We start from the raw sequence: 18,008 nt of genomic DNA, 5'->3' as shown, positions 1-18,008 counted from the left end.
CTATGAGAGACCATATCAAAAGCTTTTCATAGAAATACTGCAGATAAGTTTATTAGAGTTGCAGGCTTTATTGAAAAGTGTCTGTAAAAGTTAGTAATGCAGTGGAGGTACTGTGGTTTGGCCGAAATCCATGTTGTGTATTGGTGATTAGCTTAACTTCTAAAAGATAGTGGAGAAATTGTTGATGTTTACATCTTTCAAGGATTTTATAGAACAGAGATAGGATGGCTATGTGATAGAAATGTGTAATGTCAGTGGAATTACTTCCTTTATACAAGGGGATAATATGTGCCATTTTCCAAAAGTCAGGGACACGGGATTCTGTAAATGATTTATTAATAAGAATGTTGATTGGGTATGCTATTGCATCCGTGGCTAGATTTAGGTACTCTGGGGAATGTCATCGGCAGAGGAGGAGCAAGGTTTTCAACTTATGTAAAGGTTTGTTTTTTTATTTCAATTATAGAAATTGGCTGAAAGGTGAAGAAGGTGTAGTTGTCTGTGTGTTTACTGCAGAGGCTTTAATTAGGCAAGTTTGGTGAAGATATGCTAGAGTCTAAGGTAGAGGAAGTTACCTGCGTGAAAGGTGGTGTGTTAGGTGAGTTTGAGGTTAAATTGGCTATGCATTCTATGAAGTACATATTGCAACAGATAACTGAAGAGGTGGAAATGTCTGGGTATGGGCTAGAATTTTTTTGTACATGAGAGGATGACAGAGGATATGGAGAACAAGAATTTTTCAGGGTAGTTTTTATGGCTATCTTATAGGCGAGTATGAGACTCATCTCTATTAACTTGCTCCTTAATTTGGTTTCATAGCTGTCTGAATAGTTGCCAGTTTTTTATATATTTTTTTCTTTTGCCATTTAATCCTTCCTTTGTCTCTATCTTTCATAAGGAATTTGCATTGGTTACTGAGCCATGGGGTATGGCTGTTAATTCTTTTTGTACGCTGTGGGGCTAAGGTGTTAAGAATATTTATAAATGCTGCACTGAAGTATTCAACTGCATATGTTTCTAAGGTTTAGAGAGTCCATTTTTAAACTTTTAGGGTGCATTTTTTGGTTTGGGGTTTGGTTGGGACCTAGGTTGAGGTGGATGTCACCACACTAATGTAAGGTGGAGAACGTTGGTTTGTTTACTACTGTATTTTTAGCAGAAATGGGTAGAAGTACTACCTTGATACTGGGAGGGACATTTTTTAGTATTCTTGGGTTACAACCATGGAATGGAGTTATGGAAAAAAAAAGCTGAAAGAGATTTTTGAGTAGTTAATGGGATGATGGTTGACGGGTGAGGATGAAGTAAAGATTGAAGTGTGCTTATTTATTACTGGTGGGGATGTTAGGAATAAGAGGAGGGAGATGAATAACGTGACACAGAAAGGAAACAGCATGGTGTTGTAAAGATCTTGTAGTATTGTGAGGGGAGGTAATGGGGTCAGATTAGTACTAAGCTAATTGCCCTTGCAAGCCATTTTAAGCCTAGCCAATTATCCCATATGAGACTCAAACCCTGCACCTTGTGTTTGTAAGGCAAACACCTTAACCATTAGGCCACCCTCCCAACCCGAGCAGTGACAGCAGTGTGGAGAATAAGTACATTTTGATGGGAATGGAGGAGAGTGAGACTTGAGAAAGAATTTAGAACAGAAGTGGATGGGAATGGTATAACGGAACAGTTTGCAATTGGATAATGCGGTTATGCACAGAATAAGAGGATGAGTGGAGGAGGAGGAGTAAGTGAAGTAGAAGTTTAGATGTAGTGGGGGGATGGGAATTGTGGGCAGGGTAGGGGGAGTGGAGTAAAGTCCAAGCATAGCAAGGGCTGAAGGGAGTGGGTTAGACCACAGTGGAGTAGTACCAGGAAAACAATTTGTAAAACTACAGTAAGACAGGAGGGTAAGACAAGTCCTGATAACTTTAAAGGTAGTAACACAACCTGCTAGATTACTGTTAATATACATTTAAGTTAACTGCAACAGGCAGTACTGTAATGACTTTGGCTTGAAATGAGGCTATAGGAGCTGAAGAAAGAGAGAAATGAAGGGAGGGCAAATCAGGTACTTCAATGGAATGTAGTTAACCCCCCCCACACACACACACACACACACACACAGATGGCTTTCCACCCAAAACAATCATTGAGATAGAATATTTATGGATAGCAACACAAGGTCTTTGAACTCTAAATACTTTACATGAGTCGCAGCATTTAATTTTGCTATGGGTTTTTATTGCTTTTCCAGGGAAAGTTTACAATGCTTAGAGTGAAATATGCTAAGGTGTTAATTTAGCTTCACCTTCAACAGTATAAGGCCTGTGAGTGTGACTAGGGGTGGGGGTGACCCTTCAGCAGACTCAAAACTACAGTATAGAACACCCTGATGCAAAAGTGAGGGAGAAAAAAAAGTTCTTTAAGTTTAACTTTATTCTTTGTGAAAATATTTGGTATGGAAAATGAGAATTTAGTAGTAGGAGCTCACAGACAAATTTACATATTATTCCCCTAGGTACAAAAACTGGGCTAGGCAAAAAATTATATTGCACAGGAACAGGAGTATTCAACTGAAAATTTTAATATGCATCCAGTAACTATTTTCTATAACACTCCAATAACCAAAATAAAATCCAAGTTATGAAATAAAAACAAGACACTGGCGTTTCCCCACCAATCTGTTAAACAGAGAAAATTTTAAGGAATGGGTAGTAGAAATTTCTCAGGCATTATTAGGGAAGATAGACATTTCTTTACAAAACATGGCTAGGGAGTGGGATAAAATTAAAGTGGAGTTTAAAAAAAGAGACACAGTTAAGAAGTAACAAGACCAGTTTAGATGGATATCCACAAAAGAGGTGCCTTAACCGTGCAACCAACGACCAAACCTTAAAACCGTGAGCAAGGTTTACATAGTCCCAAGGCAGAAAAAGGAATCCAGAAATAGCACCAAGCAATTATTGCACTTTGTCCTGATCTTCAAAAGTACTGGATTTAAAGTTAGTCCTTGAAACCACTGGGTGTAGAGGTGCTTGTATTAAATTTTTACTGTAAAAAAAAATGATAAAACTAGTTAAGTGTTTTCATCCCCACAACTCAGGACTTCATCAGAAATGACCCAAGCAAAGCTTAACTACAGCTTAAATAACAGCCACATGTTAATCACAATTAAACAGCTGACCCATTACACATTTAAAGAGCCCCAATTACCAACCAAATGCCATCCAACATTAAAAGGTAATAATTATCAAAATGTGATTAAAATATTAAAAATACTTGTTAAAGTATGTTCTAGTTAATAATTTAGTTGTTCTCATCTTGAGAACAGCATATACAGATGCATGTTTAAGACTTGGAGGTACAGTGGCATTCAATCTAAGTTGCCAAACCAAATTTCTATGTTCTAGAAAGGAATAAAACTGGGGTTAATAATGCAGACAAATGAACATACAACAATGGAACCACTAAATGTAGATGATGTAACCAATGTCAGTCACTCAAATGTATTTTTTAAAGGGCAATTGAGATATCAAGGGAATTATATCTATGGCAATATGCAATAAATGCTAGTCGTTTTATGCAGGGAAGACTGAAAGAAGTTTTGGGAAAAGAATATATGAACATTAGTATATTAGGAAAAAGAACATTAAAAATACCCTTTATAAACACCATTTGGAACGTCCTGTGTTTGTGAAATTTGAATTTGGTATCCTGGAAATGATTCCTTTGAAAGTAACAGGTAGGCAATGGGAGACAATAGAATACAGGAAATTGGACAGAATCCCAAGGACACTATCCAACCTGTAAATAAAACAAAAATGTTCATAATCCGTAACACAGAAACAGCCACACACACAGATTAGTGGGAAGACTGCACCACACCACAGCTCAGCAAGAATGACCTGACACCAAAAGGATGAGAAAAATCTGCAATCAATGGCAGCTTCATTATCTAATAGGTTAAAAAGCCACAGTACCACAAGGTTCCCTTCCACACAGAGGGCAATGTTACTTAATTTTGTTTTCTCAGACAAACCCGGGTCAAACACATGTTGGAATGGAAAATGTGCCAAAGACTATAAGACAGCATGTGTCAAAGAAATAACCAATAATTGAAAAACTGAGTCATTATCTGAGAGAAATTTCAAACTGAGCAACTAGAAAAAAATCAAGGTTCAGTAGTACACAGCAATGATTTTTTGGATCACGCAAAGATGCTCTGCATATAATGCCAGCAAATAAGAAATCAGAGGTGGTTCTCTGTAACAAGGATTTGGGAACATTTTAGCAGCAACTAAGTTCAAACATGTTGCTAAAAATAAAAGCAAATGTATGAGACAGCTAAAGGCCATGCTGAAAGAAATATACAAGAGGATGTGAAATTTATCTATATAAAATTTGCAAAGAAAATTTACTAAGTGTATATCTACTGTAAGACATTAATTATAAGCATACACAGCACCTTATATAATTTCTCCATTTGGTACTACTACAGGGGTAAATACATTCATGCATTTAAGGTGTTCAATGATAACATTTAGCATTAACAGTTTAGCTAAAGACGTCTATTCAAATCCTTCAACATTCAGATACAAGGATACACATTATAAATTACAACTAAATTCTACAAAGTTAGAGAGTTCTTAACTAAGAAAATTCCAATAATAGAGAATAAATTACAATTTCACAAATAATTCAAGCAGTTTAGGCCATTTTAAAAATCAACTAGATACCTGGTTTTGTGAACGGATATTTAACATAAGCTTAAGGAAGTAAATTTTTCTGAGCAACCTTCTGGCCTAAATACTGGAACTAATCCTAACCACTTACAATTCTTACCATTTTGACTGTGAACATCAAACATGTTAGTAATACCAAATAATAGCCACAGTAATGTATTTCAAGTGTTTCCTATGAACAGTAAAGCACAGTGAAGTACTCCAAATTATTTCACAGAAATAAACATTTGTCTTGAAATCCTAAATAACTACTGTTTAACCTAAGCAAATGGCAGTAGGGTCAGTTGTTAATTTACATACAGGCATGGGTGTCAAAAACACATTTAATACAAGGGTCTTGATGGTTTAAGATCCACACATTTCATTTTAATAAAATAAAATTAAGTATTTTCATCACTCTACTGGGGATTTCATCGGAATAAAACAAGAATAAGCATATAATACTTTTCCTTCCACTTATTATAAACAAATGGAATACAAATAGTGCCTCCCACTGTTTTATTAAAATCTCAATTAATCCATAACACCAAACAAGTTGCTTAACCCTTAATGCCTGGTGCAAAAGTCTAAAACTTATATCATATGCTGCATACAATTGAAGTTAAACCATAATGCTTAGAGTTGTTGTGTTTGTTAAATTATTTAAAAATTTGGATTTTAAAAATCTTTATCTGACACTATATAAAACATTCTCAAAACTACATAACCTTAACGTTTAATACAGGTGTGATGGAAACGTATTCATTTAATCCTGGTGGAAAGGTGGCTGCTAATCTAAGCTGCCACTCTAACTCTCTTTTTATTCAACAAAGTTTTCCAGTCATCTCCCCTAGGATTTATTTGTACCCATTTCAATATACCACATGTATTAAAAGGAAATGTTTCAGATGTTTATTCTTGTTTTATTCTGATGAAGTCACCAGCAGAGGGATGAAAGCTCTTAATTTTATTATTTTAAAATAAAATGTGTGAAACTTTCAAGACCTGCATATTCATGTGTTTTTGAAACAAGTTCCTGGTTGCTTCCTAATGCATTGCACCTGTTTGTGCTTATGTTAATTTACATACAACCAATGTATCAAGCAATTAGAGCCAATTCTTGACGTTGAACATCACAGATATCAAACAGTTTTACACAAACAGTTGCCCCAGCAAACTATTAACTTGCTTCACACCATACACAGTATTCCTGCAAAGCAAGAATAACTGTTGACTTCAACAAAGACAGTAGGGTCAGTCACTGACATCTACAGAAAGCCCGCATGCTCTGCAGTTACGACTTTGTTGCCTATTCACACCTCACATGTTTAACCATAAGAAAATAGTGGCTACAATAAATATGTCTATATTTCACACAGTGGCCACAATAAAGCATTCCAATTTGCTGCAGTGCCATGGTATAGAGGGACAAAGGCTAAATGTAGTAAAACTGGACTCAATTAACAGCTCTGGGATCTGAGGCTATGTGAGGGAAGAGAAGTGTTCCTGTCCTGAACTGGGAGGAGGTAGGAGAGTGTCTTCTGAGAATCACAGCATGGTTGGGGATTTCCTTGTTAGAGGACATGGGAATCTACTACAGCAAGCTTTGTCCAAGGGAGGGTGGGACAGCTTGCAAACTTCAGACCAATGCAGAAATGAGGGGTGGTGTGACACAGTCCACCCTCTTCACAACCCATCCATGAGATGTTACTCAGGCACATGATCAGGGAACAGGGATTAAAGCAGACTCTCCCAGCTACAACATAATGCTGTAAGGGGGGAGCCTTACTCTCCTTAATAGCCCACAGCATAGGGTGGAGTAAGTCCAGGGTAGCGAGAAGCCCAGTAGAATCGACGAACAAAGAGAGGCACCACCGACAGATGGTCAGATGTAGGATACAGGAGCAGCAAGAAAAGTATACATATGACAGCAATTATATAAATGAATATATACATAAGCAATAACCACAGTAAAGCATTTCACATACACTCAACACACTGCAACCACCCTATACACGGATATGTATAGAAATTGAAGCAATTTGAATTAACTGTGTACACCTCAGAGGTCTGAGTGTGATCAAAAGAATGAATAAACCAACAACTTGTTGCTGTTAGAACCAAGCAGTACACCACCACCCCCACAGACACATAAATATGTGACTATCAATTACACCAGCTTGTGTGACTGCATACAATACCTTAGATGCCTGCGTGAGATAAAGTAAACTTAAAAAATACAGAAATAATAACCCAGGAATGCATTTTCTCTGGTGACTCTCAAAAGCATTCAGTGCAACTAACTGCAATCCCCTCTGCATCTAAATACACACAAACGCAAACACTATACTTACTGACCAATATACTGACTAGCAGAAGCATACAGTGCTATTAAACCATAAAGCATACTTCTGTGTTCATGCCTCTGGATCTACTACTTTCAATATTTTTAGAAAGTCTCAATGAATAGCAAATGGTTTCTCACACTCTCAAAAGACAGAAAAACTTGCACCAGGCTATAATCACCTCATTCTCAGTTTGCAGTGGTTGTAAAAGAGAGAGTACAGATGAGTAAGCTGGACTCCATGAGTGCACAAGTTTACTATTCTTTAGGTGAAAAAAAATAATAAAATGTGGTTTCAGTTTTGTTTCACTGGGGAGCTGCAACCCAGCAGCCAGTACTACAAGCTGCCCATAGTTCACATACCTTTCCTGGGAAAGGGCAAGAGGCTCTGTACGTAGTAAAATTGTCACACTGGACAGCTAAGTGGGATAAGCAGTGCTATGGATGATCTCTAGCAACAGAAAATATTGGCTCAGTCTGGTGAAAATGATACTAGACAAGAAAAAAAATAATTCAAGTTTCAGCATTCAGAAGAAGATAATTCACTTAAACCACCATACCTGCTGAATGTTTTGCTGCTCCAAGATATTAATCTCACTTCTTAGTGACTTGTTTTCTTTATGAAGTGTCTGCAAACCAAACAAAAATATAATTAAATATGTGCTAATCATTAACTTCATGCAGTATCTTCTGAACAACACTGCCATTACCTGTGATTCATTCATAAAATTAGTGATGACTTCATCTCTCTGTAGTGCTGATGTCTTCAACTCTTCAACTACTTTTTCTTTATCGTGCAGTCTATTTAATAAAACAAAATGAATGATGCACTTTAAAATAAAATCTAAACTCAAAGAGATCTTATGTGCAAACCAGAGAAATAATGTGCCTAAAAGATAAAAGAAAGTGTCTATGACAGTAGTCACCACAAGCATTTTTCAGAAAATCGTATACAAAGGGCTTATCACAAGCCCTCTTTTCTTGCATCTCCTCTTTACATCAAGTGTTCAGGTGTGTGTGTGTGTGTGTGTGTGTGTGTGTGTGTATGTATGTGCATCTCATCTATGTACCATGGTTAAAGGTTTATCCTTCTTCAAATCCTAAGTTTATCACCCAACCAAAAACTGCGATATAGGAACACAACATAAATGGAGATTTTCAGAGGTATTTGCACAGCAAGCATACCATTATATTCTCAGCACCCCCATCATCAGAGGGGGATGAAAGTTTTTAAGAATAAAATGGTTGTGATCCAACTCTCAGTGACCTTCCTGTCATCTACACTGACTTAACCAAGCTGACCTCTCTCACTTTTCCTGCTGACAATCCATAGCCTGATGAAGTACAAAGGACTTGCATATTAAACACAGGCTACAAAGAAATGGAAACCTTGTTCAGACAGAAGACCAAAAAGGGATATTTACACCAATCAGCATGCAGTTCAAACACCTAAAAAGGGGGGAGGCACAAAAACCTTCAGTACTAAATTCAAGTGATTGAAACACATTGCAGAAATAATTTAAGTGATGATCTCCTTGTACCCGGTGTGTTTAATTCAACTGCAATGAAGACAGTCTGCTGTAAACTTCCATTATGCAATCTATATGTTTCACCCAGACTTTTTATGACTAGCATGCAATATTTGTCTCTCTAAGCCATTACATTTAGCATAATCCTTTTTTCAGCAAAAAGATGCATGAAGAAATTGCATCTTATAATGCTTAAATTGAATAAATAAGCTGCATTTTTGAGAGACACAGAAGTAACATGCTGAAAGTTTTCCAGAATATCAATTTCTAGTATTAGTCTGTGCCATGCTTACTTCAAGGCAACAGTGAACAGATACAATAGACACAAAAATATCAAATGATGGTTCAAGCTTAGCTACTTAAACATTGTCTGCTCCAGACACAAAATGCTTAGTTAAACTTTGCTATAAGTTATGAATCAGAAATCAATTAAAACATTTAGGAAGCTACTGCTTCTTCTAACAATTATGCACCTTCAGTTTCATGCTGTAGTAAAGTCAAAGGTCTCGTATTACAAGCAACTTCTCATTTATCATATGCTAAAGACATGGACATTTTTGTCTATAAAAATCATTAAAAGGTGCTTTCAACACTTAAATGTAGATATTTCTGCTAAATTAACAATCATTTAATGCATGGTGGAGACAGTAAATCACCTCATGGCATCTCTTAAAACAGATGTGAACCAAACCTACAAAATGGACTTACCAGGTCTGTATGAAGCCCATACCTTTCCCCAGTGACACGCATACCTTAACTTGCTAGATCTCCATCAGAATCATCTTAACCAATTTAGTAATCTCCTCTGTGATAAACATACCACATGTGGCCCTGTTGCTACAAACACTCTTCTCAGAAACCCTTCAAACAGATGTTGTACCCACCCCTGCTCCAATAAACTGGCAAAAATGAATTCCTTAAGCATGTGTAATATACCTCAACAGATCCATGCATGGGTACCTTGCAATCTCAGCTTTCTAGCTTAAACTAAGTATACAAGACTTTAGAGATACGCAAGACACAAAGAAGCAGGGGGAGCAGCCATTTTCACTAAAGCTATGTTGTCAGAGACAGCCTACAAGTAATGCAGCCATGCAAATAGTTATTAGGCTTGTGTGCACAGGCATATATGAGTACATGTTGATTTCATGGAATTTCAATCATTGCAACGTGTGTGAATGATGCTGAAATTTTGAAAAAAACAAAAAAAATTAAAAATGATCACAAAAGGAAGCAGAACTTTATTTTGTAATCTGTTGACCAAAACCCTTTCACCAAATTCAGACATCTGTCTGAATAGTGGCACTGGCAGTGTTACAAAAAGGGTTTTCCTAAGGAAGCTTCAATTACCCAAACATTGACTGGCACACTTGCATCTCTAAAACCAGTTATGCGCAGAGTTTCCTAGACATCATAAATACCAATGCAATAGAGCAAACTGTAAAGCTACCCCCTAGGGGCTCTAATATCCTTGGCCTACTCCTTAACACAACCTAGCCCCCCACCTGCATGCAATCCTGCATCTCATCACTCTTGGTTTAATCTGACAACTAGTCATCTTCTCTGTCTGGCCGAGTGGTAACACCACCACCAAAGGAGGCTGTTTTTAGGGGCTTCCAAGGCAAACTTACTTCAGCTTGTAGAAGACCTATGCAAAATCCCCAACAATGTATTTGAAATGGATTCACTTGGGAGGGGTGCCACATTCACAGTCGGCTTTTATCAGCAAATGAACAGTTGCATAGGAAAGTCGGTACCCATACATTCTAAATATAATGGTGCATTCAGGAATCCTCTCTGGTGAAACTCTCATATTAATAAACTGCACAACAAAAGGAGAAAAATAATGAAAAGTTACAAGAAATCCTCATCTTCCCACCTCAAGACTACAGTGAAACATGCCAGCAAGGAACTTAAACACACCATTAGAAAATGTAAATCAGAGTATGAACTTAAGGTTGCTGCAGATTCCAAAGGAAATTACAAATCTTTATTCCTTAATTTTCTGACATAACTTGAAGAATGTCCAACAATGCAATGAGCTCATCCATATCATCATCCATTCTGATCCCCAAGATATAGTGAATACATTAGAAGAGAAAATTAATGTTAACTTTACCCCTGTTAAACACAATGATGCCCCTACTATCTCTGAGAATGTAATTTTCCATGAAATCACCTTTTGAACAAGTCTGAGAATAAAGGCTAAAAGTATCACTTCCATGTTACCAGATAACAAAAAGCAGGCTGCATTCTCATTAATGCCAAATGTGAACTATTTGAGCCTATACTTAAACTGTTCAACTTCATGCTATCAACATTTGCTCCTGATGCCTTGAAAACAGCCACTATGACTCCCCTACACAAGTGTGACCCCTCTACAGGCCCGGGTAATTACAGACACATCAGCCTTACATGCAAAGCAATGGAAAGAATCAGTGCAGAACCAATCTAGACAAACAGGAGGCGGCAACTTAAAACAATAAATTTCACAATCAAGCTGGTTTTGTGAAGGGCAGGTCCTGTCTTTTTAATCTAGTAAGCTTCTTTGAAAGGGTTACAGGGATGTAGACAGTGGTTATTCTGTACAGACTACTTATCTTGACGTGGTCAAGGCTTTTGACACTATCCCCATGCTGGTAAGACTGAAAGATACACAAGCTTAATGTAAACCCATACACTGTCCGATGGATTGCAAACTGGCTGCCCAACTGATCTCAAAATTGTGAAAGTTGCTGGTTCTCTCCCTGAATGTAAAACTGTAACTAGTGAGATGCTACAGGGATCACCTCTGAGCTCTCTCCTGATTGGCATTTATTTTGCAGACATCCACGCAATACCAAAGAAGTGTTACTGAGAAGTGTGCTGATGACAGTGAACTGGGCACTTTTATCCACTCATCCACTGAAGCAAAACAGCTCAAGTAAGGGCTAGCCAAAGCACACACATGGCATACCAAAAACAGTCTCAAAACTAAATAAAAAGTGCAACATATTAGCATTTGGAAGATAACTGGCTCCCACCTCATAAGTTACAAATACTCTTCTTCAGACAGACACACCAGTAACAGAGACCTAGGTACTTATGCGGATAATTCCCTCTTTCTCAATCGACCATCATGTTTCCACTACAGTCAGGAAATCCTTCTATCCGGCCCAATTAATTTTCAAGAAAATACCTTCAAGATCCAAAGAAGTTATCCTACCACTGTACTCTTCCCTTATCAAACCCATCACTGAATGCAATTCCTCTTCTATGAAAAAAAAAACATCCAAACATACTGCTAAACTGGAAAGACCCCAAAGATTTCAACTACCCCCAGCAGATTAGCACAACTTTTTATTCAATATCCTACAGATTGTTGAGAGGTGGGCCTGCGTCTCACCTTTCAAACCATGAAATACCCAGTTCTATTTGACATATGTGCAAAAAAAGAAGTTAAGTACTCACCATAACATTCCATCTGAGTAGTTCTACTTCATTTGTCTTCAACCAGTGGAAATACGGATCCGAGCCGGCAACTTCACAAGCACCTGCTCCGAGCTCCAAGCTCCTCCCCCTACCCATAACACACCACCTTCCTTCCCTCAGATCGAGTTTGCTGCACCCTAAACCAAACAAACTGACCCAATATACCTTACTGCACACAACTTGTGCCACCACCTGAAACCATAGACCAAAGCCGCTAAAGTGTACTCTGCTACATGCCAAGATGGTAAGGCCAGGGGGAAGGAGGGGGAGGACAGTTGAAGACAAATGAAGCAGAACTACTCAGATGGAATGTTATGGTGAGTACATAACTTCTTTATCTGAAGTAGTTTACTTCATTTGATCTTCAACCTGTGAGACAGAGTCCCCAGCTACTTATACACCTGAGTGGCCCTCATGGAAGGATATTCCAGAGCACCGCTGAGCCAAATGATGCTCTCCCACTAAATATCAAATCCAATTTATAGTGAGAAATAAAAGGTATAAGATGAGGACCAAGTAGCCGCATAACAAATGTCATCCAAGGATACCCTAGACCAAAAGGCCGTGGAAGTAGCCATGGACCTTGTGGAATGAGCTCTAACCTGACCCAGAGAAGACGATCCCTTGCCCTTGTAAATCTGAAGGATGCAGAGAGAAATCCATCTAGCAATGGTCACCTTGGAAATGGTTTTACCCAAAAAAGGTTTAGAGGAGGACACAAACAACTGGTCAGATTTGTTAAAGGGTTTGGTTCTGTGTTAATAGAAATGTAGTTGTCTATGAACATCTAACAAATGCAACTTGTATTCAGCTTTATTTTTGAAATTTGGAAAGAAAACAAGTAAATTGATGTTTGATGCTGATCTCAGATGCCACTTTTGAAAAAAAAAGGCGGGATTGGTATGAAGAGAAACCCTGTCCTTATGGAAAATCATATATGGAACCTTGACAAACAATGCCTGAAGTTCTGAGAGCCTCCTAGCCGAGGTGATGGCCACTAGGAAGGCTGTCTTCCAAGATAGAAATTTAAGATCTGCATTTGCCGCAAGTTCAAAAGGGGGGAGCAACCACAGCTTGCAATACCATAGTAAGGTCCCACGGGGGGGGGGGGGTAGGACCTTTGACCAGAGGACATAAGAGAAATGTACCTTTGATAAAAGTTTTCACAATCTGGAAGAAGCCAAAGAAGCCAAGTTCTCACCAATGTGGAAATTTGAAATGGCAGACAGTTGAACTTTCACTGTAGACGAGCTAGCCCCTTGATGAAAAATGTTTGCCAAAAAAATCAAGGATAACTGGAATTGGAGCAGTGAAAGGGTCTAAATCCCTTTGAGAAGCCCAAATGGAAAAGCATTTCCATTTTCTATGGCAAATCTTCCTGGTGGATAATATATGGGCTGCCACCAGATTAGTCTTGACCAAAGACAAACTGGGAGCACTAGCAATTTAGGGAACTGGAGCAACCAAGTTGTGGGCTTCAGACTGTCCAGGTTTGGATGAGGGACCCTCGAGGGGTGAGAGATGAGATCCGGATGGGGATCCAAGGAGGAGCTAGAAGATGAGACCAGAGGAAGGCAAACCATACCTGGCAAGGCCAAAACAGGGCAATGAGTATCACTTTGCTCCCCAGTCGACGTGCCTTCTGGAGGAACTTTGGGATAAGAGGTAAAGGAGGGTAAGTATAAAGAAGACTGGGAGGACAAGCATGGACTACAGTGTCTCTGGGGGATTCTCCCGGCGGGGAGCTCAGAGTGAAGAAATCGCTGTACTTCACGTTGGAAGGAGATGTGAAGACATCGCAGCAAGGCCGACCCCACACTAGAAAGATCTGATCCGTTACTGAAGGATTCAGAGACCACTCGTAAGGCATTAGAATAGTCCAGCTTAGTTTGCCTGCCAATATGTTGGACTGTCCCGGAATGTGCGTTGCTACTAAATGACAGGTGGCGATCTCCCATTCCCAAACTCTCATGGCCTCGCGACAGAGGGGGTAGGATCTGGTCCCCCCCTGTTTGTTGATGTACCAGACCACTGACATGTTGTTTGAATGAATTGCAATAGTTCCTAGAGGGAGAAAGGCATGAAGGGCCTGCAATGCTAAAAGGAACGCCCTCATCTCTAGAGGACTGATATGCAAACTGGTCTCGATCGGGGACCACATGCCTTGAACTGTCCTTCCCGAGCAACGCCCTCCCACCCCAGTTGGGAGGCATCCGTGGTCACTGTGGCTTGGCCAGGAGCTGTGAAAAAAGGTTGTCATCCTAGTATTTCGGAAGAATGCATCCACCAGAGGAGGGACGACTTGCAGACTTTGCTTATATGTATCGGATGTGTCAAAGGAAGATCCAACATAGACCACTGCACCGCTAGAGACCACTGTAACACTCGCATATGCAAACAAGCACACGGGAGATGAGTGATCGTTCCTGCCATAGAACCTAGGGCCCGTAAAACTGACTCCGCTGAAGGGAGATGGGACTGATGAAGGCGGCATGCATCTGGAAGCTGAGAATTCTCTCAGAGGTCAGGAAGACTTTTGTCTGCAAAGTGTCTACCCATGCTCATATGTATTCTATAACCTGGACAGGGTTTAGGAGAGATTTGGCTGTGTTGACTGTAATTCCTAGATGGTGTGCAAGATGTAGGAAATAGTCTCTGGTCGGACAAATTAGACGCTTGGTGGAAGCAACAAGGAGCCAATCATCCAGGTAAGGGTAGACCTGGATTCTCTGAAGCCTCAGGTGAACCGCTACCACTGCCATTACTTTGGTGAACACCCTGGGGGCTGTGGTGAGACCAAAGGTTAGGGCTCAAAACTGGTAATGACTGGCCCCTAGCCAGAAGCAGAGGAACCTACTGGAGTTTCTGTGCATCTTTATGTGATAGTAAGCATCCTGGAGGTCTATCGAGCACATCCAGTCGCTCTCCTGCAGGTAAGGCAGTATGGATTGTCACGTGACCATCCATAACTTCTCTTTGGCAACTGACAGGTTCAGGGTTGACAGGTCCAGATTGGGCCTTAAGTCCCCCATCTTTTTTGGCACCAAAAAGAACTTGGAATAGATGTCCGATCCAGACTGATCTTGGGGGATGGGTTTGATGGCTTGCTTCTATAGCAGCCTGATTACCTCTAGAGCAGCTGCCTCCGTTTGCGCAGGTGGTACATCTGGGAGGTGTTTGGGTGGAGTGGGAGGAACCACAAACAGGATTGAATAACCTCTGGATATTATCTGAAGCACCCAATGGTCTGATGACATGGACTCCCATGCCATCAGGTGCAATGACAGGCGACCCTCAACTGCCTCCAGAGCAGAGCAGTCAGGCAACCCCTCATGGCTGCTGGGTGGGCCTATCAAAGAAAGGTTCTCAAGACCCAAAATTCCTCAGACCCCCTCTGCCTCCAGGCAGGCGTCTGTCAGGTCCCCCTCTGCCTCTAGGGGAAGAAGAGCCCTGAGTGATCCAGGAATACTGAGACTTCCGGAACCACATCTTCTTTTGCCCTTGTTGATTCAGAGAAAAGGATCTTTGAGGGTTCGAGAAGCAGTTCCCGAGGGCAGACAGTATCTTCCCATCCTTCTCACTCTGGACCAGTCTTTCCAAATAGGGAAGAGCCGTCGTAAGGGACATTTACAAAAAACGCCTTGAAGAGTTCTGTGAACTGGCACAATCTGAGCTAGGCATGACACCTCATGGCAATGTCGGACCCAGCCGCCCTAGCCACTCCCTCGGTAGTGTGCGAGAGGAGGCGCATGGATGTATTAGAGATCGCTTTCAAGGTGGCCATCCTCGCGGAGAACGTACACCTGTCCTCCTGCAACAAGGACTGTAGGGGTGACTCAGCTAGTTCCTTAACCAGATCACACTATAGTTGTGTAACATGGGACAGGTAATTGAGTGCCTTTATAAAAAAAGGTTGCCGATGCATACACCCGCTTCCCTAAGCAATCCATCATCCTAGACTCTAGGTCGGGGGGGGGTGGTGGACCAAGGAACTCTCCTGAGCTAGTTCCTTCTTGGTGGCGGCTGCGACCACCATAGCATCTACCGGTGACCCTTTTTTTCCAGGCAGGTCTGTCCGCAGGGGGGCTTAAAATTTTATCTGGGTGCTTTGGATTTGGCTGCATGGTATCCGGTTCCTTCCAAGCCCACGAGTTGACCAAATCCATTAAGGGATCTGCGGGGGTCACCCAGGAAGTGGACGGGCCCATGCAGAAGGCCTCCAGGAACACCGACTCATCCAAAAAAGGTTTTGGGGTGGAACAACCTCCCTGCTGGCGCATTAGTTCCATGATGTCTTCAAAGGAGGCATCCTCGGGAGGTAATCTGGGGGAACCTTCCCCTTCTTTCAAATTGGGTGTCCTCAGTCAGGGACTCCGGAGAGAAGTCGAAGTGCCTCCTCTTATACGCATGCTTGCGAGTAACCACGCCGGTGGGGCTCCCCGTGGCAGGCTCACAAACCACCTGATGTTCCTCAAGGGGAACCATCTGGGGCTCCTCGAACACAGGCTGTCCCTGCAGTAAAATGACAGGAGCTGCACCCAAAGCAGAGGGAGTCAGGGCAGAATCCAAAGAGATAGTCCGGAGTCTCTATCCACTGGAGAGAACCCCTTGCACCACGTCTAATGCAGAGGATGAGCAAGCTTCCTGGGACACCAGTAAGGGAGCTGCTCGTCCCGGATCCAATGAGGGGATAGGAGCCTGGCCAGAAGGGATGGAGTGCCAAGGAGATGGCCGTGACCCGACAAGCTCGGCGGTGATGGGAAAAATTCCACCCCCTCAGATCCAACAGCCAGGCTATGGCTCTGAGAGCCACTCGGATCCGAGCTAGTCAAGTCCAATGCATTCCAGGTAACTGCAGGCGTCAAGGTAAAGTACAGTTTTGTACCTACCATAAATGTAGATGTTCGAGTGCTAATACAGCTGCAGTCATAACAGATGGGTTCTCCTGCCGTCAGGCGGGTCCTCGGTCAGCCGAATTCCAAAGTCTAGGTCCGGCGTCGGTTGTCGTCGCTTCTTCCCTGACGTCAGTGCGACAGGGGTATAAAAGAACCAGTCGACGCAATTTTCTTCAGTTTTTCTTGCCCCAGATGTCAGGTGCCCCCAGAAGGAAGGCAATACATAAATTTGTGTAATAAAGCAATGCCATATAATCAAAATACAGTAGTTGCAAGCAAATACACCGTAAATGAATACCCCAATCAGGTTGTATGAGGAGGTGTTAGCCAAAAGGCCTGTCCCAAGAGGGGAAGGAGGGAGGGAAACCTGGACTGCAGCTGTATTAGCACTCGAACATCTACATTTATGGTAGGTACAAAACTGTACTATGTTCATCATGCATACAGCTGCAGTCATAACAGATGGATATAATCCCAAAGCTAAGAAAGGGGTGGTAGGCACTAGGTGGAACTAGGAGGAGCCAGGATGCCCTGCAAGACTGCAGTGGCAAAGCCTGCTCTAGTTTTGGAGTATAATGGTAGGTGGTAGTGCTTGGAGAAGGTATGCACAGAACTCCAAGTGGCTGCTTCCAGAATATCTTTGGTAGGAACTCCTCTGAGTAAAGCTGCAGAGGTAGCTGTGGCCCTTGTGGAGTGAGATCTGATGCCTGCAGGTACAGTTTTACCATGAAAAGAGTAACAAAAGCGTATGCAGTGGGCTATCCATTTTGAAATTGTCTGTTTGGAAATTGGTTTCCCTTGAGCTCCTATAGCATAGGACACAAAGAGCTGTTCTGATTTTCTGAAAGGCTTTGTTCTGCCCAAATAGTAACGCAGCTGTCTGTGGATGTCCAAGGAAGGTAGTAATCTCTCCCCTTTGTTTTGAGGATTAGGGTAAAAGTTAGGATTCAAAGCTACCCTGGATACCACCTTTGGCATAAAGGACGGGTTGGTTCATAAGGAAACTCTGTCCTGATGGAAGATGATAAAAGGCTGCACAGCCATGAGGGCTTGT

General features: G+C 41.2%; 1 protein-coding gene across 1 annotated transcript in view; it reads right to left on the bottom strand.

Moving 5' to 3' along the window:
- KTN1 (kinectin 1) overlaps positions 1–18,008 on the bottom strand; it is a gene marked incomplete in the record, with an annotated part of 2,305,074 nt that overhangs the window by 1,060,369 nt on the left and 1,226,697 nt on the right. Inside the window, 2 exon segments of the mRNA XM_044074427.1 lie at positions 7,620–7,688; positions 7,770–7,860. Of these exon segments, the coding sequence (XP_043930362.1) occupies positions 7,620–7,688; positions 7,770–7,860 (160 nt within the window).

This window comes from Protopterus annectens, chromosome 6.part0, assembly GCF_019279795.1.
Source record: "Protopterus annectens isolate FY-2018-M chromosome 6.part0, PAN1.0, whole genome shotgun sequence".
In the NCBI taxonomy this organism is placed as follows: Eukaryota; Metazoa; Chordata; order Ceratodontiformes; family Protopteridae; genus Protopterus; species Protopterus annectens.
The sequence above is the reverse complement of the archived record's forward strand: the minus strand, read 5'-3'. Positions and strand labels throughout refer to the sequence as shown.